Below are 22,034 nucleotides of genomic sequence, written 5' to 3'. Positions count from 1 at the left end.
GTGGCTTCTCCCCGGCTCCCCCAGTTAATCTTTAAAGTGCTACATGACTGCTTTTTTGTTTTATGCAGTGGGGCTGTACACTTTCTATGTACTTGTTCAGGATCAGGCTTGTGCCTGGGCTCTGTCTCAGGCTGTTGCAGCATCCTAGAGCCTTGACACCAGACTGAGCTTAAATGTCTACACTCCCAGGCTACATCTACACTACAGTGATCCTTTGAAATAAGTTCTTCTGGAAGATCTCACCTGAAAAAACTTCTTTTGCGAGAGCGCATCCACACACAAAAAAGCGGATCGAAAAATGGATCTGCTCTTTTGATAGAGTGCGTAAACAGAGCCCCCGCTCTTTCAAAAGAATGGGCCAGGGTCCAAAAAATCTGGTGCCACGAGGCCTGCTCTTTTGAAAAAGGGCTCCAGGGGTGCCTACACATATTCTTGTCTGAAAGAATCTTTCGGAGAAAGGCGCTCTTCAACATCTGAGAGAGGAAGAGGGTTGCTGGGAAAAGTGCGGCGTTCTTCTGGTTTAATATCAAAAGCACACATTTTGCACGTAGACGCTCCACAGGATTTTTCAAAAGAACTCACAAGTGTAGAGGTAGCCCAGTTCTATAGTCAGAGACCCATTAGCCTGAGTCAGCTGGCACGGGCCAGCTACAGTTGGCTTATTGATGTGCAGGCAGATGTTCCTTCTGAGCCTAACTTTTGCACCAGTGAAGTCAAACAGAAGTTTTGCCCTGTACTTTAGTCAGAGCACAATTGAGGCCTTAAACAGATGCTCCAGCTCTGTTTTGGTGTTGTATGATCTCTTTTCTTCTTCTCACACAGTGCGACAGTGCAATCCGAGGCATTTGTGATGAGTGTAAATGGATCCATATTGTTTCAGCTATTGGCCCATGGAGCTAATGATATAACTTGACTTCTGGCATCTCTGGCTCAGCTTGTGCAGCAGAATGTGTGGCATATTCATGTCTTTGACCTATTCTGTCCATTTTCTGGGTACGTCTGTAATTCAACCAAAAAGTTGCTCTCTCCTTTTTACTGATCAGTTTTTCTTTATTGTAAAGCAAATCAACCTTTCAGTGCTCCAGCTGAAGGGCCTGTCTGGTGACATTAGCATAATGCTTACAATGGGTAATAGATCACAGACGGACACAGATGACTTGCCGCTTGTCAGTGTTTATTTTTACTTGCGTTTTGTTTGTACGCTTTCTGTGTTTGCTCTGTACCGCGTTAAGTCTGTATTGTGTGTATTTAGGTTTCGCAGGCTTCCTTCTTCCTACGCTATAGAGCTCAACACAGTCTCCATCTGGCAGATGGCAGGGAAACCAATTAATTTCAGCCTGGTTCAGGGGATGAGAGCTGTCCTGAAGCTTCTGGTTAGATACCCTGCAATGTTCATTGTTTGGCACAAACACTACAGCCCAAACTGTGCAATTTTCAAAAAGGTGATCCAGAAGCACACCAGGTAATAATATGACAAAATGTTCATCTGTTGGCGACCCACAGCTCTGTAAGTAGCACGTTCCTTCAGAAGATTATTTTGATGAACTTGTTGTGTTATGGGTAGGCTAGGTCATTTCCCGGCTCATTGACTCTCAAGAGGTGTGGGCTCACAACAGGCTGCTTCTGTTTAATTTTGTTATGATGTCTGCTGCCCACTGTCAGCGTTTACAAGAAGCAATGGAATTGCAGAGCAACTACTGACCAACGTTTAACGCTTTGCTTAGTAAGACAATACTGATTGACCCCAAATATTCAGAGTTCTGTCCTCGTCTCAGGAAATTTCTTATGCCAGCGTACATGCCAACACTACCAACTCAGAAGCCATCCCTTCTAAGGGGAGATAATTGGAAAACCAGCCGCAGCTATTGAATTCTAGATGCACTTGGCATCAGTGAGCCTGACAGGTTCAGCTGAATTCTGCTTCCTGAGGAAAAGGGAACCCCCATCACTCATGGAATGCAATGCAACTTTCCCTTAAGAGATGACTAACATATCTGAAAGAGATCAAAACTATTGAGGGATTGTGTGTATCAGTCTGTTTATGGAAGGGTACTCCCTTTACTGTGATAGCTAAGGACTGTACACCGACACATATCCCAGTGCATAGAGCCAATATGAGGGGCTAAACATTGAAGAGCAAATCTTTTGTAACTTGTTGATGGAAGCATGTTTCTTCTCTCACGCATCCACGCCACAGGCTCTGTCCCTAAGGCACTCCACCGCACCAGCTGTCATCAGAAGGGTGCCTTCTGGAAGACCTTCAAAGATCTATTAAAAGGTTTGGAAGGATTTGATTTTTATCAGTGAATGTCAATTCACTGCATACATACAGACCTTAAAAATTTCCACCAGTAATGATGGAAATTGGATGGACAAAGAATATGCTGCCTGGGAGCTATTAAGAGTTTGAATTAAGAACATTCAGTTTGTATGTTTTAACCTATGGGGTTCACCATTTGTGCTTTAACAGTTAAACTTCATAACATTTTGAATCTCATAGCCTATTGTCATTAAATTGTTGGATACCCCCTTCGTAATTTCATGAAACAATGACATTTAAGTTGATAAAGATCTACAAAAATATTTAAAAGTAAGCATAGACATTACCTGTCAGTGTTATAAAATCATTGACTTCTGCCAGGCCAATGTATAATCCAGGACAACACTGTGATATCTGGAAAACATGTTCCAAATTATGGAATTTAGAGTCTCTGTTGCCAGTTCCTGGTAAGCTAGCAGAGACCTGCTGGACTGCAACTGCGTTTTGTTTATACTTTTCTTTGTTTTTTCAGCACCTACCACAATCAGGTCTTGGACTATGACTGGGGCTCCTAGGTGCTACCATAACACAAATAGTAATAATTAAAAAGAAGAGTCTTAGGGAAAGTCCGTGCAAAAAGCTGTGTTGAGAACATGAGCATTCCATGATTAAACACACAAATCAGGAAATTACATACTTCAAGATTTCATTATTTGGTGATTGTGCAGCTCCTAGTTCCAGGGCATATTGCTTCATGACTAGGGCTTCTCCGTTCTAAGGCAATGAAAAATAATAATAATGTGCTGCTTGTATGCATGTTATTCTTTAATTACTTGATTACATAACCTCAATTTCATGTTACAGAATACATTTTATGCAACCTCACATGTATCATTTGTGTAACATCTTTCTATTTAGGTTTTACACTTGCACTAACATCTGTCAAATGATACCATTGATATGTATTGACTTGATAGACTCTTTAGTTCTCTTCTCTTTACGCTATGTATTTTAACAGTTTCGTTAGCAATCTTTTGTCTGTTCCTTTTAACCCATATAACAGCCTTCCAGAGGTGCAGTTCCAAGCACTGAGCATTCAGCTATGTTGTAGGCAGTGTATAAATATGGTAGCCAAATTTCCACTGTTGTGCTCTACCATAATGTTATCAGTGTTATAGCTCATAGGTTGTTATGTATTTTTCATATAAATAATTTGCATGTGCTTTGCTTGAGTGGAACACAAGATAGTACGAGACTACTGTTGGACACCATGTGGCTCTAATGTTGTACAAAGTTGTATAGTGATCATCTGTATCATTTTAGAATGTGATCATATAATCATGAAAGACTATCTAGTAGGGGGTGTGTGTGTGTGTGTGTGTATACACTAAAGGTACAATTAAGGATGCTCAGACTAATGTAACTTGACATTTTTTACCTTTTTTTAGTCTGTGCACGTTTAATATTTTGCTACTATACGGAGAATAGATGAAGTTTTCAGCTGTAATATAAAGTTCAGGTAAAAAATCCTCAATGGTTCTATTGAAAAGTTTAAAACATTTTTTTTTAAAAAAAGCAAGGAATAGGTGTACCTGTGGGTTACTTACATTTTCCTGTGTCTGTACCTTTAAATTAGTAAATAACATGGCCAAAGAAAGCAGGTAATTCTATGCAGTTCTGAAACCAGAAGGGATTGAAGAGTGAGAAAAGGTCAAACTGCTCCAGCTTTTAACCTCGTGTCCTGTGTATTATCAAGCTCACCCCTTTCTTTGCTTTCTGATGTCAAAAAGGCAGTAAGAACATCTGTTTGGTGGTGGTGGGGCAGGCGTTAATTTATTGCTTAGGAGAAGTAGTAGAAGTCTCTGTTATGAATGGTGGAGGTGGGGGGCTAATTTATTACTTAAGAGAAGTAGTAGACGTCTCTGTTAAGAATAACACTGCAGTAGTATTAGACTGTAAAAAGCAAAACATGCTGGTCTACTTTCAGGCACTGTGTGTCTCCAATTATCTCTAGTGTAACATTTTTGAAACATCAGCTTCCCCCCCACATCTTTCTGAAACTATTGGATTAGCTTTTGGTCAGTTACATAGCTACTTCAGAGCTACAGTTGCATCTTAGTAAATTGCTAGATCTCAGCTCTTGGTATTGATGTTCATATTGCTGCTTCTTTTTCTGTCAGGCCATTTGTTTTGGATCCTGCAAACCCAACCTTTAACGTATGCAAGAATAGCAATGCTTGGGATGAAGTGGCTCGTGTGGCAAGACAGAGCCTTCTTAAGCCTCTTTTTAATGGTGTGCAGGCAAAGGAGCCCTGGCTTTTTTACAAATTGCTAGTAATTGCTACCAACACCGCCAGGTTAATGCTTTCTCTGAAGTCCTGTCTAACAGGTTTTCCAAGGCCTGCGATACAACTCTGCCAAGAATAATATTCTAATATAAGGACCTGCAAATAAAGAAGGGTGGAGAGTTCTGTTCTTGCTCTTTAATCTATTTAACAATTCTTTGTTGTGACTTCTGAATGAACTAGACATAATCCATTCTAATCAGAGAACTAAGTTGTCTGCTATATTTTTATCTCCGTGTGAGAGAAGAAGCTGTGCTTACCTTCTCTTCCTTCTGTTTGTAAGACTCCAAGCACTGGAGCAAAGAGGGCAATACACTCCTTCCTTCCCAGCCAGCTGGAATTCCATAAACGTTCGGAGCATTTTTCACTTAAAAATGGGCCATGGAAAGAATGAAATGGTTACACACAAAGAGTATTTATAGCTACGTAGCATCTGGCAAAACACAAGGTTGCAACAGATCAATGTTGGAAGATGCTATAATAGGCTATGGCTCAATACATCATTTATGTCAGAAGTTTTGCCAGTCACATATCTCCTGAGTGTAAGATGCAAGGAAGGTCAGAAAAAAATGAAATGGAGATAAATGATGTATCTCTACCTATTGCATAGTTTAGGCACTAAGTATTTCAGTTTGTCAAGGGAGACTGTTTCATATACAGGTACAACGCAAGTAATTAGGAGCTGCAACACAAAATTGCCATCTAAATGGAGCTGTGGCTAGCAAGAACAGGAGAAAGAGAATGGAATATAAGAACTGGTTCCAAAAGGTGCTTTGAGCATCAACAGACCCTTCTAGGGTCCGAATAGGGGTGAGGGAGAAACCAGACTGAGACCGAACGGGAGGGAAATAGAAGTGGAAAAGTAGTCAGTAAATTTGCCCTGAGTGTAATGCTGTGTTGAGTCTTATGGAAGTTAACTTACTTCATACTATCCCAGCAGATCATATGGGATCCAGGATTTGGTGTATAATCACTTGAAATTTAGCTTTCCTTTGATTTTTATCTATGTGCAGATGACAGCTCACATAATTGAAAGAAAGGTAGCAAATTAAATTGTGTATTGGAAAAAAAGTCAAATTAGTTCATTTTAATTGTTTAGTAAGATTTTATTTCTTCATTCAAAACATAAAAACCAAGTTACTTTGCCATTACAAGCTGTTGTTTAATATTTTGTGATGCCTCAATTCTATCCTGCTAGACAGGGCCCGAACAGATAAACAATTGTCTTCAAATACAAAATAGAGAATGTGGTGTTCATTGGTGCTATAAGAAAAAAAAATTGTACTCAGTGACTCACCGTGTTTTGAAAACACATCTGGAACAAAGGCAATTTTTTTTTCAGTGATCCCTGAAAATTTCAACATCAGTGCTTGACTAATTATAAATGAATTCGTCCTGAAAGAGAATGAATGCCACAGTCTGTCTTACAATGAGCCAGATAAATTAAAAATTCATACTTTTCCATTATTTTGTATTTGTTTCAATGACATAATTGGCAAAATTCCACTTCCTCAAAATTTAATTGCATTGGTATGTTTCTCCACTTAATATAGCAAAGTGTTCTGTAATATGGATTTCCGCTCTCAGCAGAGTTGCTTTCAGTTAAGGGTTCTCTCAATGGGCAAATATAAAGAACTGAGAACTAAAAACAATTAAACTCCTTACTGCTACTCAGCACAGACTTCAATCACTGCTACTACTTATGAGGAAGCTGTTTCCTTTTTTTATGCTCCTGTGGAAGCTGCTAGTACAATGAATAAAATTGATAAATTGTTAAATTTCCTTTTCTTGTTCCTTACTAAACAACTTCTACGTGAAATCTTTGAAACCTGAAACATTTGGTATTTTTTACTTGTGTATGTTATATAGTAGTTCCTAGAGGCCATCTGAGAACAGGCCCAACTGTATCAGACCCTGTACAAACAGAAAAGATACAGTTCCTGCCCCAAACAAGCCCAAAAACAATAGCTATCTTATCAAAATAGTGAGAAGTCCTACGGCACCTTATAGATTAACAGATATTTTGGAGCATAAGCTTTTGTGGGCAAAGACCCACCTTGTCAGATGTATGTAGACATCTTGTCAAAATTCTTTTCTCTACAGCTAAGGTAGGTTTTACTTAATGGGATTCCATCACCCGTATACTAGGATGAATGATTTCCCAGTAGCAGCTCTACCAGTCTTGTTGCACAATTCATGGTTTCTTCTTCTGCTTCACAGGTGGGTACCTTTCTAGACTTTGGCTTTACGTGGAACAAATCTACTTTGTTGTTTTACCACTCAAAGAATTCTTTTTTCTACATTGAAATGTCTGACATTTAAAAGCATGAATGGCCATATTTTCATAAGAGTACTAGACTGGACCTGCACTTCTTGACATAAGAGAAATGTCAATTTTAAGCCAGTTCATTAATTCATCAATGAATTGAAAAAAACAGTCAGATGATTTTGCTTGAGAAAGGATTATAGAATCAGACTCTAGGTGGTTAATTATTAATTGCAGATCTTATAAATAGTCTCTTAGTTTGTAAGAGGGTTTTTAATACTGGAAAACCTGACATCTTACATAGTATAAGTGAACCCATTTGAATATTAAGTTGACTTTGCTTACTACAAGAATGAAAGCAATGTATAAAATTTAAGACACAGAAGGTCTATTTATACTGCAATCAGCACAAGTAGGCATCTCAGAGCTAGCATTAATCCATCCAGTTCAAATACCAGAGCACTAGAGCTGTGGCAGGCTGGATTTCAGCACATACTCTGTAAGCTCACCCTGAACTCTATCTAGTCTGGGAGGCAACATGAGCTGGAGCCTGCGTTGCTGAGGCTTCACTGCTCTGGTACTCAGCCTAGCATGGGTATGCCTCCAGGAGCAATGTGATTGCAGTCTGGACCTACAATTAGACAGATAAGGTCAAAAGTCCTGTACTAGTGAGCAGTTGTAAAGGCAGCGAGGACTTTGCAGAATAGCTGTTTTAAAATTGTATTTTTCTGTATAGTTTGTGCTCCTGGAAGAATCTCCCTACAGTAACACTGAGAAGATAAACTACACAGACTGCTGCAATACTCTTTGCTTGCATTGTCAATAGGATATCAGAATGGTGTAGAAATATTTGTGTGTGACAAGCCCTTATGCATAAACTATAGTCCTTCATGCCCCCTGGCATTAGTAACCTGTAGCTTTTTTGATTAGAAGGTCTGCATGAACTTGTGAGCAAATATTTCCCTCATCTTTGTACACATTTCTCTTACTCAGGAAGACTTTGTACTCATCAACACTATATATCACTAATATGCCACCGGAATTTTCTGCAGCTATTTTCTGTTCAAGTACATCATTCATATATTGCTTAACAGACCAAGGAATCATGTTTTTGTGTTGATCTGATGCTGAAAATGTTTTCTTTCAAATATGTGATTTATTCAGCTCTAGTGAATACACAAAACAAGTGAAAGTGACTAATAGCTACTTCTATGTGAGACCTAACTACCAAGAGTTAGTATGCTAGAGAGTTCAGTGTTGTTATCCCGCTTCAGGACAGCAGGGCTGGAGGTTGTGCTAGTGATAGCCCTTTAGGGCCAGGTCCATTTCATCACCATGTGACGCTGAGGTAACTTGGTTGCTGTAGATCTGGCTTAGTGCTAAACTCAGTATTTCCTTCTTTTCCTTGTAAAACCGTAATTCTTGTCCAGCTTTCCTGGCTTCCTCCAGCTCTCTCAGTGCCACTTGTAGCTCTTGGGAAATAATTCCTGGAGATTCTTGCTCCTTCATAATCCAGTCCAGGGCCATGTGACTTCTCATCCTTTCATCTAAGGAATACTGGGAATAATAGGAAATTACTTCCTATTACCCAAGAAAATCACAACAGAAATAAATTAACAGAGATTCTCCTTTTAGTCAAACAGGCTCTAGTAGAACTTTTTAGTTTCTGTTCTGTAATTTTAACCAATATGATATTCCACCATATAATGGCAAATCTATATCTTTGAAACACAGCTAGTTTAAAGAAGCTAATGTGACCATAAATCTAATGATCAGCATTTATCTTAATTTGAAATTAGGACACTTCATAGAAAGTGATTTAAAAGAAATCCTTATTTTAAAACACACCATCCAGATTTTGAAAGAATTGTTGTACAGTCAATTTTTAATTTTATATTATATTGCATCACTCATTGGGAAAAATCTCAAAGCTCTTTACCAATATAAAACTCAACCCTGCAAAGACGTACGTGTAGGCTCAACTTCGTGGCAACCTCTTAATATGAGTGGGACTATGTGTGTATGAGTGTGTGTAAAGCTCAACACACAAATATTGCCAGGACTGGGGCCTATGTTTGTGGATTCGCATATCAGGGTTCAAAACATATAAACAGTCTCTGCACAGAGATTGGGTCAACCATCAGGGTAACCCAGCCCCACATGGGATGACATAGCATTTGTTTACCAGAACATAATATTGAGTAAGCGCTACATTTCTAGCAGAGGAAATTTAAGAATACCTCAGTCACCTGTGATTCCAGAAGGAATATTGGTAAGTAGAAAATAATTGATACCAAAATTTTCTAGAGCGCAGTTAACATTTGCAAATATACTTGTCTACACTTGCCTCCAACTTCAAAGGGGGCCTGTTAATCAGGGTGATGGGAAATTACTAATGAAGTGCTTCAGTGATATGCAGCTCTTCATTAGGCTAATTCTCCCCCCCACAGCAACTTCGAAGTGCCCATGCTACTTTGAAGTCCTTTACTCCTCAAAAGTTTGAAGCTTTGAAGTTGCTGCGGGGAAGAATTAGCCTAATGAAGTATTCACTGCAGCACTTCATTAGTAATCTCCCGTCGCCCTGATTAACATATCCCCTTTGAAGTTGGGGGCAAGTGTGGACACAGCCTTTGAGAAGTAATTTGAACAGAGATGCCTGAATATTAGTTTTTTTTCCCCTTGCTTGGACAATATATGCTATAGTGCCCATAAATCATCTTTAAGATTAGACATCTAGTATTTATATTTGAATTTAAAAGAAAAAAAAGTCACAAAAGCATTCAACCTAATACACTCATGTATTTTCAGAAAACCAGAAGAAAAGAAGTTTGGACTATAGCTTATTCCAGTAAATTTTCTGCTTATTAGTTTTCCATTTGTCATTCGGTGAACTAGGCAACAAATGGGAACAGATGAATGCCAGAGGCAGAAATCTGTTCAAGAACTTTACTTTCCAATTATCAGTTTTGTTTACATTTGGCTTGGAACGCAGACGCTACAGGGGAAGCTTTTTTAAAAAAAGAATAATTTTAGTATCAAATTAAAAGCCATAAAAATATTTATAGATAGTGCAGTAGATACTTGAAGACCAAATGTAAATGGAGTATCCATATCAGTTGTACTTTTGGACTTAAAATGGGAAGGGTAAACCTTAAATAACCAAAGGAGGACTATTGAAGCAAAGGCGACTGAGTTATGCCTAGTGTTGTTTTCTTTCACCTTAGTTATATTAAAACAGACTATTATTTGGTCATTAGAAAAAGCTGCTTTTCTAAATCTTTTGTAATGGTTACCTCTGCACTAATTTGTTTTTGCTTCTCTAAATCTCAGTTCCTGGAAGGATAAATCAGTCACAGGGTGGCAGGTTCTTGTAATATCTTACCTGACGTGAGCACTTTGTTTCACGTAGTGCTTTAAGGCTTCCATTCCAATGCAGTAGCTGAAAGACTATCATTAGCTCCTGTAGAATGAAAGCACATTGATTACTGATGAAAATCTGCAAGGGCAGTACCTGTGCTCTTTTAAACTGAGTAAAATTGTGTATATTTAGCATCTTCCATAAGGAAACTAAATAAAATTGACCCTAATTACATTAAAGGGTGTAATGCATTAACAAAAGCCATATGGCTATTCAGCTGGAAGCTACACGTTCCATAGCCCTTTTCAAAGAGCATAGGTACTTGTCTACTGAACAACATTCCCACTCAATAATTCAAGATCTAGCCCTAAAACCTGTGAGTGTTGATGGGTGTGGCCTCAGAAACCCCTTGTCTTGAGTCACAGGGTTCCAGGCATTTAGGGTCCCACAAGAATCACCAGCATTGTGCAGGATCAGTCCCTGCATAGCTACAGCATGTATGAACTACTGTTGAAAGTACGGTAGAGTAGCTTTGTTTTTTTCTGCACAGTAACTGAATGGCAACAAGTCTAATCATTTACTTTGCCCTGTGATTCTTCTAGTATGCAAAGCAGCACACCAAACCAAATATGGTTCAGTATCTAAAATTAACCAAACCCCTTCCCTTGTACCAATACTGGAGTAGTGTATCAGAACCAAAGCTGTGTATCAATAATCTGAAAGCTCTTTGAATTCAACAGGTTTACCTTTGTATATAAATAGCTATGTATTGTAGCAATGATACAATTTCTGCTGTAGGCAAAATATTAAATTTAATACTGGTCTCTAGTAAACTTTTTTGTGGAACATAAGGCTTTTAAGCACGTCTCCCCCAATCAAATTAACATTAATTATCAGGGGGTTTTGGTTAGATAAAAATGAAGTGGAAACTTTGTAAATTAGCAACTTTTTACTGTGAAACAAGAATAGATAGTATACCAGTTTTAAAAAGTGCATTTAAGCATGGCTTACATGCTTTAACAGGGCAAAAGCTACACTAAATGTCTATGTCCATTTGCACTCAATTTGAGTCACTTTTTCAGTATATACTATATTTGGTGTACTAATGAGAAAAATAAGTTGTCTCCTCTTCCCACATTACATTCAAACTGTGGAGAATTTTAGTTCTGAATATGGTTTCTTTCACAAAGCTTTTACATTAATTTAAAAAATTGTTTTGTAAACTTTGCTCTAAAACGTCTTCTAGACCTCTGCATTAGAGTGCACAATTGACTACAGGTTACTTTCTGGTCCATCAATAGGCATGATCCAGCATGATTTTAGTTAGCCAGCTGACCACATATCATGGGTGTGGCCAAGTTTCCTGTGGTCCTATAAAGTTTGTTTATGGACATCAGTCCTGGCCCTCAGTGGTCTGTGCTATTAATCTATCCCTACACGTCTTCTAAGAGCCCAGAAAGCAGCAGAAGTGTTGGTAATGTTGCTGTATAATATTCAGCAAATTCTCTGGATTGGGACCAGTCTGGGCCTGAGGGTGCCAGACAAGAAAGGATGACACTGTACCAATTTTATTGCCTCATTTTCACAGAAGGACGAATTTAGCAGGAGGTTAAATGACTTGCTAAATGCCTGAGTTAGCTCTGAGATACATTCAAGGGAATTCTGTAAAAGAGAATTCAGAAGAACTCAGGGTTTAGAGTAGGGTGGGGAACCTCTGACCTGTGGTCTGAATCTGGATCTCAAGGCTGGGGGCTCCCCTCCCTAGCATCTGGCCACAGCAGGGTGGGAAGCCTGGATCCTGGAGCCTCATGATGCAGATCAGACAAGACCCCAGATAAGTGGGCCATGAGCCTGAAAAAGTTCCCCAGCCATACTTTAGAGTTTCTGAATCTCAGTAGGAATTCACATTGTTGCCAAAAGGTCTGTCAACTTTGAAAACTGATTTCATCCCACCTGATCCATTTTTTTCCCCCTTAATTGTTAATCTTAACATATGGAAAAAACATTGTATTAATTCTCCAATATATTAAATGCTTGCAGGTGTGACTCAAGCACATCTCTCTAACTGGACTATAACCTTGAAAAGACAAGATGACAAAGTACAACACAATTGCCTTTCTTTCCAACTACCAGCTAGTAAAATGGAAATATTCTTCCCTGTATACACTGCAGTAGACAGAATTTAGCTGTTCATGGTACAAAGCAAATGTAATGTGCAGTGCTGGAGTTCAGACTTCCCTGTAAGTGCTAAAACATTAGTGCTGGGTCTACACTAGAAAGTATTGTCAACAGCAGTTTAGTTATAGGCACTTCTGTCAACAGAGAGGGCTTCCCGGTGCTAGGCAGCCTTCTTTGCAGGGCTGCCATTCCGCTTTCTGGCACCAGAGGGCCATGTAGGTCTGGCGAGTCTCCGTCGTCAGACCAAGTTGTGTATAGCAGCAATCTGTCAACAGAGGTTCTGGTGAGATTTCTCTGTCGACAGTAACTTCTATCGACAGATGCTGCTAATGTAGACGTAGCCAGGAACACCTGCATTGTCTTTAGGAGAGCCCTAATTAATACAAGAATGCATGCATGTCTATAGATTGGTGAGTTCCCAAAGCATATTCTTCAATAATGCAGATTAAAATAATTGACCCTTTTAATGTAGGATTAGAACAAAGTGGATTTTTAAATTGTTTGGAAAACTGCTGCCAGCATTTATCAAATCTGAAAATGAATATACTACGTATGATATGAACAGGGAAATCGGAAGACCCCCCACACCAAAAGTCTGGATGGAAGGAGGCTTGAACCAGAGGAGTAGGAGAAAAATATTTGTTTTCTGGCTTTTAGGTCACATATGTGAAGTTTGATCTTAACTTAACTTTTCCCCATTGTTGCCATGTAGTGCTGAGCCCTCATCTGAAATGCCTCTCCAGTACTTCTATTTGACACAAACAAACTTACAAATTAATTCAGTTTTTTTAAAGCATTTTCTCAAATAGCAATAAAACATTAATCTGGAAAAAACGCATGAAGTGGTGAAGTCCTTCTAATCAGCACATCAAGCACTAATATCAAGAGGAAGAAGTGGGCTTTATTTAAGAACCAATACGCACAGCCTTTCAATGTTAATCAGTCCAACCTGATGATCTTTTATCAAGGTGTGATGTACCTTGGTGACAACTGGATAACACACATCTTAGATTTGTGAGCAGCAGGCTGTGTCTAGGTTAAAGTCCTTTGAGGGTAGTCTATATAGCTGCTTCCTGGTTGGGGCGTTTCATACTTTATCACCTTCTCTTACCTGCTTCATTCCACAGCAACCCTAATTCTTCCTGATCAAAGTTCCTTTTTTCCAGGTTCAGCTACTTTTTTCTGCTTTATAGAAGACCTGACACCTTCCTTTTTTAGGTATTGTGAGCAAGAAAGTGAGGCCATACAGCATTTCCATGAAGAAAGACAAATCGCCAAGCCTGAGGAGCTCCTGCTCCAAAATAAGGAATCAGAGAACTAGGCAATTGACCAGGTGGACAGAGGGCTGGCAGTTCCCTCTGGCTATCAGCCTAACCATCTCATTGTCTTTAGACTTAACTATTCAAAAATGAATACATCAGGAGGAAGTACAATCTTACATCCTTGTACCTGAAATTCTAACATAGTTTTCCCCATGTTGCACTCCAACATATAATGATAGGCCCCGATGCTCGTGCTTGGGTCATCTGCATCACTTAAAGTACCCTTGGGAAGGAAACAAGAGAGAGGAATTAGTATTGGGATATTTGGTTATACAAATTCTCAGTTTTAATAGTTTTTGTAAAAACAATCCAGCGTTGAAAACATGACTCATCCATCATGCCTCCTCCCTCCTTTTCCTGCTAAACAATTTGGAAGTAAAAAGCAGTGAATCAAAGCTATGTCGACATGAGCCTTTGTGATACCAACCTTTCCACCACCATCTGGCAATTCTGAAAGTGCTGTGAGAGCTAGTATATTTCTATTTCTTCCTAATTAAACATTGATCTTCCCAACAGGAAACTTAGTGAATCCTTAGAAGATTTGGATTAATGAATATGTTCAACGATGCCAAGATTGAGCAAACTCTCCCACCTATTGTAAGAGAAGCTGTAATTTCACTTATTCCTAAATCTGGGAAAGAATCAAAAGGTTGGAAGGGACCTCAAGAGGTCACTGAGTCCAAGCCACTACTGAAAGACATTCTTAAAACTAAGAAGAAAGAGGTAATTTAGGACTTCCAGTATCTCTCACAAAAGAAATGAGGGTCATGTATTTGACCATCTCAAAACTTTTTCAATAAAGGTTTCATTTAGGTGCAGGTAGTTTCCATGTTATCTCGATGTGGAAGTTGTGTTGGTGTCATCTTCAAAGCATAACCCATCATCACTGTCTTACCAGGTTTGATATTTTGGTTTGATTTTCACCCCTTCCCCCCGCCCTTAGAATTTCTGATGTTGCAATCTTTCCAATCAAATCTGAAGATCTTTTGCAGGCTCTCTTGGAACTAGTTGATCGTACCAATTTCCGTTGGAGATTTCCACAACTCTGCTCCATAAAGATGGACAGAGATAAAGGTTGTGTATACAATATTTGCATTTTTGTGTCATTGCCAATCATCTTACTTTTCCACAGTGTCTCAGGTTTATTAAAGTTGTTTTTCTTGGTTTCTATATTTGTTGCTTAGCGTGCTTTCACCACCATTACATCTCACTCCCTAGCCAGGCAACATGACTTGATTTTTTTCTCATATTTCTCCACCTACTCTGAGAGTTCCTTTTGGAACCTTGACAGTCACTTTTTTCTCTTCTCCCTTGTGATGAAACAAACCAACTTGTTCAGCTACATATACAAAAAGCTGAATCATCCACTAAGCTGTACAAAGTCATCAGCAAAAATGAGATCAAATTACTCTTTGTTGTTTGTCCATAAAATTCCTTGATTGCTTTCTGTGGTTACTTTGCTTGTAACATAGTCAATGACCAGTGCAAACACCCTTGTCTTATTCCAGCTGTCATTGCACACCCTTGATTGATGTAACCGTTCTCTAACTGTGCATTATACTGGCCTTGATTATAACTATTTTTGTTTCTATTTTCAAAGATAGTCTGTGTGTACACTGCCAAAAGCCTTCTGGAATTCTACGTTTATCACAGAAAGTGTTTACCATCTCATACTTCATCATATAATGGGTCTGAGAACAACAATATGGGTTACACGGGATTTTAATTATCTAAAATGTGTGTGTTCCTCAGTAAACTGCAGGTCCATTAGTTTCTTGATACATTCCAGGGTGATACTGCACATGATTTTACCAGGCACTGGGAGTAATGTGATTCCTCTCTACTTACTGCAGTTAGTAAGTTCACCCTTCTCTGGCAATATTAAACCCTTCCACTGGGTTTACTCTTCATTTCCTATCCAAAAGAAAGCGTGGAGGTTGTTTCATCACTTATTTCATTTCTCTCAAATAATGTTACCCTTCTAGCTGTTTTCTCATTTGTAAATTTACTCATGTGTTTTCTAACTCCTTGTAATAGCTCCTAAATCAATATCAAATTGTGGTGGCAGGTTTTCATGATATATTGTTAGTGGTTTGGTCTCATTAGACTAGCCTAAAATGCCTGCCCAGCTTTTTCTTTGTTCTTCTGTAATAAAAGTCTCTTCACTTCCATCTTTAACAGGGCCTCCTGTACTGCTAAAGTTTCCTATTAGCTGATTGCTTCTCTTATGTAAAGTTAAAAGGTCACTTCTTTGGCTAGCGTCTTTGGCCTTTTGACATTTCCCATCAATATATGCCCTTTTCTCTTCTAGCACTTCTTTTTATTGTATAGAGCTCTATGATGTTCTTGCCACTTGCTTGTCTCTTCATGTCTTAACATGCATGAGATTTTGCTTTGCACTTCTTTTCCTGTGCTGCCCACAATTAGTTATTAAGGCTGTCTTTGCAATGGCTAGACAGAATTCTGATGTTTTCCCACAGAATATCAGTGTCTTAGTTTTCTTCAGCTGATTCCATTAGATCACTGAACATGTTCTTTAGTTCAGACTGAAAAGCACTTAATGTGTCTGGATCTTTTAAGAGTGCACTGCTAAATGCATGGTCTTCTTTTAACCTTGTTCAGGCTCTTTAACTTGACCTTCAGTGTAGCAGTATAATGGTTATGATAACGGTGTCTGCCTTGAACGCCCAGCTGCCAACAAACGTGAACTTCTAGTGAAATGCAGAAGTGATCTATCTGGTTCTTTGTAGCACCATTTAGGAAGTTCCACTCACTCCATGGAATTTTTTAGAAAGGAATATTATTCCAGCTGTCACTAGGTGGTCCATGCTGCAAATTTCTAAATATTCATTATTTTGATTCATGACCCAACCCTTGCCACACTTGCCCATTACTTTATCAAAACAATCATTGTTGCTTCCAAACATTGTGTCAAAATCAGCCATAGTTATTGTATTTTATTATATATTTTTGGACCTTGACTAACAAATCCTGTAACAAACTTTTGAAAGAATGTTTTTCATTATCTAGCTTTTCTTTAGTTGGTACACAACTTTGTATGACCGTAAGCTTAAAGAGTCTAGTATGAAAGCAAGTTCTGATGATTATTTCATTGATTCACACTTTCAGTGCCTGCTTTGGTTCATTCAACATTAAAATTCCTACTCCACCTTTATCAATCAGCAATGTTTCTGGAATAGATGGTAGTTTTGTTTTTCTTACCATGTAACTTGTTCAAATCCCATCCAAATATACTCACTGATTCCAAGGATATCAAGATGCCATCAATTTCTTTATCATTTGAACAGTTTTAGTAGTTTCATATATTGTTCTCATATCCCAAAATTCATTTTTTGTTACTGATTTCATTTTAAGCATGGCACTTTTCAGGACATGAGCTTTCTTATGGATTTGATCAGTGCTCCAGTATTCTCCACATGAAGCTGCTCTCTTGTTCAAGTCTGCTGTTAACTGTATAGCTCTTGGTGTTTATTCCTGTAGCATGTTTATGTGTTGAAGACGGAGCGCCATACACCACTTTAGGTAGAGGACTTCCCCATCCATGGCCCTTGGTAGCTTCTGATGACCCATACTCAGCTAAAAAGATTGAGCACGTCTGGTTGATCAGGCCATGAGGGTGAAATGAGAATAGATGAACTTTATATGGTAGGCTGCAACTTTTTTTGGACAGGGGAGAGGCATTACCCATCCATCTTCCATACTCCGTTTTACCTGGCTTTCCAGTGCAGGAGTTGCAGGGCTCTTCAAAGTAACATGCAACCCAGGGCATGCTCCTGTTAGCTTACTCCTGGGCTCAGTTTGCTTTGAATCCTACTCCCTTTCCTCCTGTGAAAAGGTCAAAGGATTCACACTCAGCCAGCCTTTCAGTTGAAACAAAAGAGGGCCCAGACTATTATCCCAGAGGCTTTGTAGCCAAGACTGCATGGCAAATAGAGACTTGACCAATGGGAGCTAACTGACTGCCATGTTACAGCAAGGATCTTTCCAGGAGTTGGAAGGAAGTATAAAAGAGGGAGAATGACATCATCACATGGCCTCTGAGAATATCAACAGCATGAAGACCCTAAAAGTCTATCAGGCCAGCCTTACACAGACTCTGGAATTTGGGGTACAGGAAGAGATCAAGAAGACCCCCCCTCTCCAAAAGCTCACTTGCAGCCTGCAGGTGCACTGGGAGCTGAAGAAAATGGCAGAAGTTAAATTCAGAAGCGATTTGGAGCATTATCTAAGAGGGGGCGATAGCTCGGAAATGCATTTTTTTCCCTGGTAGTGTTTACTACCCTCTACCTGCTCTTCATTGCTTCTGTGACCTATGATTTGGAACTCTACCTCCTGTCTCCAAGTCTCCTCTTGGCTCCACAGAACTGCTACAAAACATCTAAACTCGCAGATTTACTTATGGGAGATGCAGCACCAAAAATGTCTGTTAAATTAGGCTGGTGTGCCTACAGGCATTGATGGATGACTTATCACTGTGGCTAACTGCTCACACTTTGAGTTCCAAAGACTGACTATATGATAATGAGGGCATGCTGATGGCCTGTAGTTACATGAGCCTTATTTAAGCTAATACATTTTAAGTGGTCCTCTGGAGTAACATGAAGTAGCTAGGTGTGGAAGTGGCTAAGTTCCTTCTGTATTTAAATTTTTGTTAATGAAAAACTAAAAAAGGAGCACCTGAATGAACTACACTGGATAGATTCCTCTCTTATAACCCTAAGCATTCAGTGGCAGATGTACAGAGCTGAACAGATCCCTATACAAGACAGTTGCTCTAACTGAACTGCCAGAAAATTTATAGCTTTTGAATGTTGTAACATTAGCACACTGCTGCTGAAATATTTATGCTGGCTTTTAAATATCCCTGAGGAAATCCATCTTGAGGTCTGCAAAGTGTATGCCCTTTTACCTTCAAAATTTCCATAAAAAATGATGAATTACATTGAATTGAACCTCCCTTTAAATTTCGTGTATGAATAAATCATACTCCATTCTTCCTACCCTGCATAAACTTTTGTTCCTTCAAGTGTATGAAACTCAAGTACAGGGAAAGAAAGCCTTCCTTTCAGCCACAGATAGATAGCCATATAAGGAGGTCTGGTCTATATCAGTTCTTCTATTGTGGCTTTTCCCTGTCCCTCCAGTAAAGGAGAATGAGATTTTCAGCAGAAAAGGGGGAAACTTCAGGAAGTGTGCCTCATGAAATGCTTCAAACCATCTTTCTAAACTCTTAATTCCACTCCACACTTATCAGAAGCTACTTCTGAAGAAATGGAAGAAATTCGACTAACCCTTTGTTGATCCAGGACAAAAGCTTAGCTGTGAGCCTGCATATTCATTTATAAAGATTTGCTACATCCCACGTTGATTTTAGTGACATAGCAGAATGCTCAACTAGAAATTGCTTCTTGTTTTCCATCTATAACTCCAAATTCTGTTTGGCCAGCCTTTACTATGACAACAGCGGGGAGAAAAAATCCCAGGCCCTAATGATGAACTGGAAGCAATTTGAACTGACAGGCCAGAGTTAATGGGCGGTAGTATGGCTGTGAAGAGAAATTGTTTCTTGAAACTATTTTATGAAAGGCTACAGTGGAATTATGGTTTCCTTCTTATTTTTCTTTGTTTGATAATTTGATATGAAACAAATTTTGCTTCATCTTTTCACAGCAATGCATAGGATTCAGTCATATGTCTTCTCTAACTGGGAGGCCAGTGCAAGACAGTCCTCAAACACTTTAGATATTTTGAAAGTATTCATTAGAACTACTAGGACTCACTCCTTGAAGGGGCTGAGAATAGTCAACTTCCATTAACTCAACAGTGTGGGAGGGGATACAACAGCTTAGCTCATCACATTGTTGCAAAAAAACCCAAGATACTCTGGAGTGTTGTAAGCAAGACAAAATAAGTAATTGGTCTGTTCTACGCTATGCTGATTAGGTCTCAACTGGAGTACTGTGTCCAGTTCTGGGCACTACCCTTCAGGAAAGATGTGAAGAAACTGAAGAAGGATACTGATGCTGTGGGGGGGGGGGAGGGTCGGGGGGGGTGGAGTCCCATGCTGATCCCACCCCCAGGAACATCTCTTAGCTTCTATTGGTTGGAAACCAGCCAATGGGAGATGATAAATTGTGCTGTCCCTTAATGACACCCCCTACCCGAAAATCTTTCAGCTCACATTGGCCTGTTTCAAGCCAATAGGAACAAAAAGATTTTGCTGGGGGCGGGGGGAGCAGAACCCAAAGCTCTCCCCACTCATTGGTTGTAGGGCTGGCTGCAGGCTGGATGAAAAGACTTGACCAGCCAGATCTGGTCTCAGGACTTTATCTTGCCCACCCCTGATCTAGATAGTGTTTAGTTCTGCCATGAGCATGGGGGTTGCTCGATGTGACAGCCTCTTAAGGTCCCTTCCAGTTCTAGTCTTCTATGACCTATTACTTGTTACATAAACACAGTTGGAGGTATAATTAATTTTACATTTATAACAGGCTTATGTAAAGGCAATCATTTATATTTATAGCTAAACATAAATTATAAACTTCACTCACTACTGAAATGCACCCCTCTCTGGCTGGTGGAAAACTGTAGCTGAAACCAGTGCACACATCATTAACATTCCCAATTTTCATACTTTTATATTCTGTATTAGAGGATTTAAAATGAAACTGTAAAAAACAAAAAAACCCCTCTCACCTAGGAAGAAGGAGAATACAGACCTTGGGCCATATCCTGAATTGTCATTCATCCACACCGCTCCACTGAGATACAGAACCAGAGCTCTGTTGATATCACCTACACATCTGTCCGTCTGTTTTCAGACTATAAACCCTCTAAGACAGGAACCATGTCTCTCCTCTGCGTGCAGTGCTTAACCCTGATTTTTATAGGGGCCTGGGGCAGTACAATAAAATAAATAAATATATAATAACCTTGAAAGAAATTTAGTCCTTGATTATCAGATTATAGTCTTGATTTTAAACTTTAACAGTAGAGAGTTGATATTTGCTGGGCATCCCCCCCAGTTAACTGCAAGCACAGATGTCTGTTTCATGTACTGTGGTTGATTTAGTTTTGGTATTTAATGGCAAAGGTTCCTTCCCGCACCTATTTCCCTACCAGGGTCATGATAAGGTCAAGAAATAAACCACTGAAACAGAGATGCAGTGAAATAAATTAGAGATCTGATATAGCATTCTGCATTGTTACCCAGGGGTTTTTACTGTCCCTAATTATATTCTGTAGTTAGTTACATAAATTAATGTGTTGTCTGTGAAAATGGCAAAATTAGACTCCTGAAGTTTTTTCAGATCATCTTACACAGCCAGATTCAGCTCTTGATTATAATCATATACATTCAGTGATATCTGTGGACCCACTTTGGATTTATGCAGAAATAACCTAGAGCTGAATCTGGCTCTGTAAGATAATGATTCACATTGATGTGATTGAAACCCAAATATGACAAAAGGGACCTATTAGTGTTTCCAGCTTTCCATTATCTGTAACTTATATCTTTTATTTCAGGATTTTCTGAGATGTGTCTTAGTGGCCTGGGATGGTGCAAGACAGGCCATTCAACATAATGGCCACAAGCATGGTAAAACATCTCACAAAGCCACATTATCAGATGTTGATCCAATTTAGTCAGATGAGAACAAGAATAGAGGTCTATTTCCCATACATTTGAAACTCTCTTTTTTTTTTTTTTTGGGTGTGTGTGGGAACTATCGTTTGTAATTCAGGCTAAAAATAAAAATTGCACAGGTGGAATTTTGGGGAGATTAAAGTAATTTTTGAATGTCTCCTCTCCCCAAGTTTTTTGATAAAAGTTGATAATTAGTACTTTGTTCAAACGACTAAGAAAATTAAGCTAATAACCAATTTGAACAAAAGGATTTGTGTCATCACTTTACATGCCACTCTATTCAGGAACACTTGCATACACTACATCGTAATATCTTTGGGAAAATGGGTGCGGTACTGATTATCCATGGATGGCGGTGGCAAGAACTCTAGGGACTCCTTTCTGGTGACAATAGTAGTGTCTGCAACCTGGCTAACAGGCATCACTAACAAACTGAGTCTGTGCCTGGATAGTGACACACTATCATTAGAATTACCTTTAAAACTAGCATTCCCTTCACATTGCATAAGCAAATTAAATTAACTGAATCTGATACCCTGCAACTGATTTTTACATGTTTATCAAAGAGTTAACTGATTATCAGTGAAGATAGAGTCATGTAGGATCTAATATTAATCCTAGTGAAGGAAGTGATCA

General features: G+C 39.0%; 1 protein-coding gene across 1 annotated transcript in view; it reads right to left on the bottom strand.

The window, feature by feature from the left end:
- Nucleotides 1-7,586: 7,586 nt before the first annotated feature.
- The window catches only part of LIX1 (limb and CNS expressed 1), a 48,971-nt gene continuing 34,523 nt past the window's right edge, over nt 7,587-22,034 (bottom strand). Inside the window, exons 4-6 of the mRNA XM_074994196.1 lie at nt 13,857-13,952; nt 10,254-10,331; nt 7,587-8,452 (exon numbers count right to left, since the gene is read on the bottom strand). Coding sequence (XP_074850297.1) covers nt 8,168-8,452; nt 10,254-10,331; nt 13,857-13,952 — 459 coding nt within the window. The 3' untranslated portion in view covers nt 7,587-8,167. The remainder of the gene's footprint in view (nt 8,453-10,253; nt 10,332-13,856; nt 13,953-22,034) is intronic.

Source organism: Carettochelys insculpta, chromosome 5 (assembly GCF_033958435.1).
Source record: "Carettochelys insculpta isolate YL-2023 chromosome 5, ASM3395843v1, whole genome shotgun sequence".
NCBI lineage: Eukaryota > Metazoa > Chordata > Testudines > Carettochelyidae > Carettochelys > Carettochelys insculpta.
This window is presented reverse-complemented; position numbering and strand designations above follow the sequence as displayed.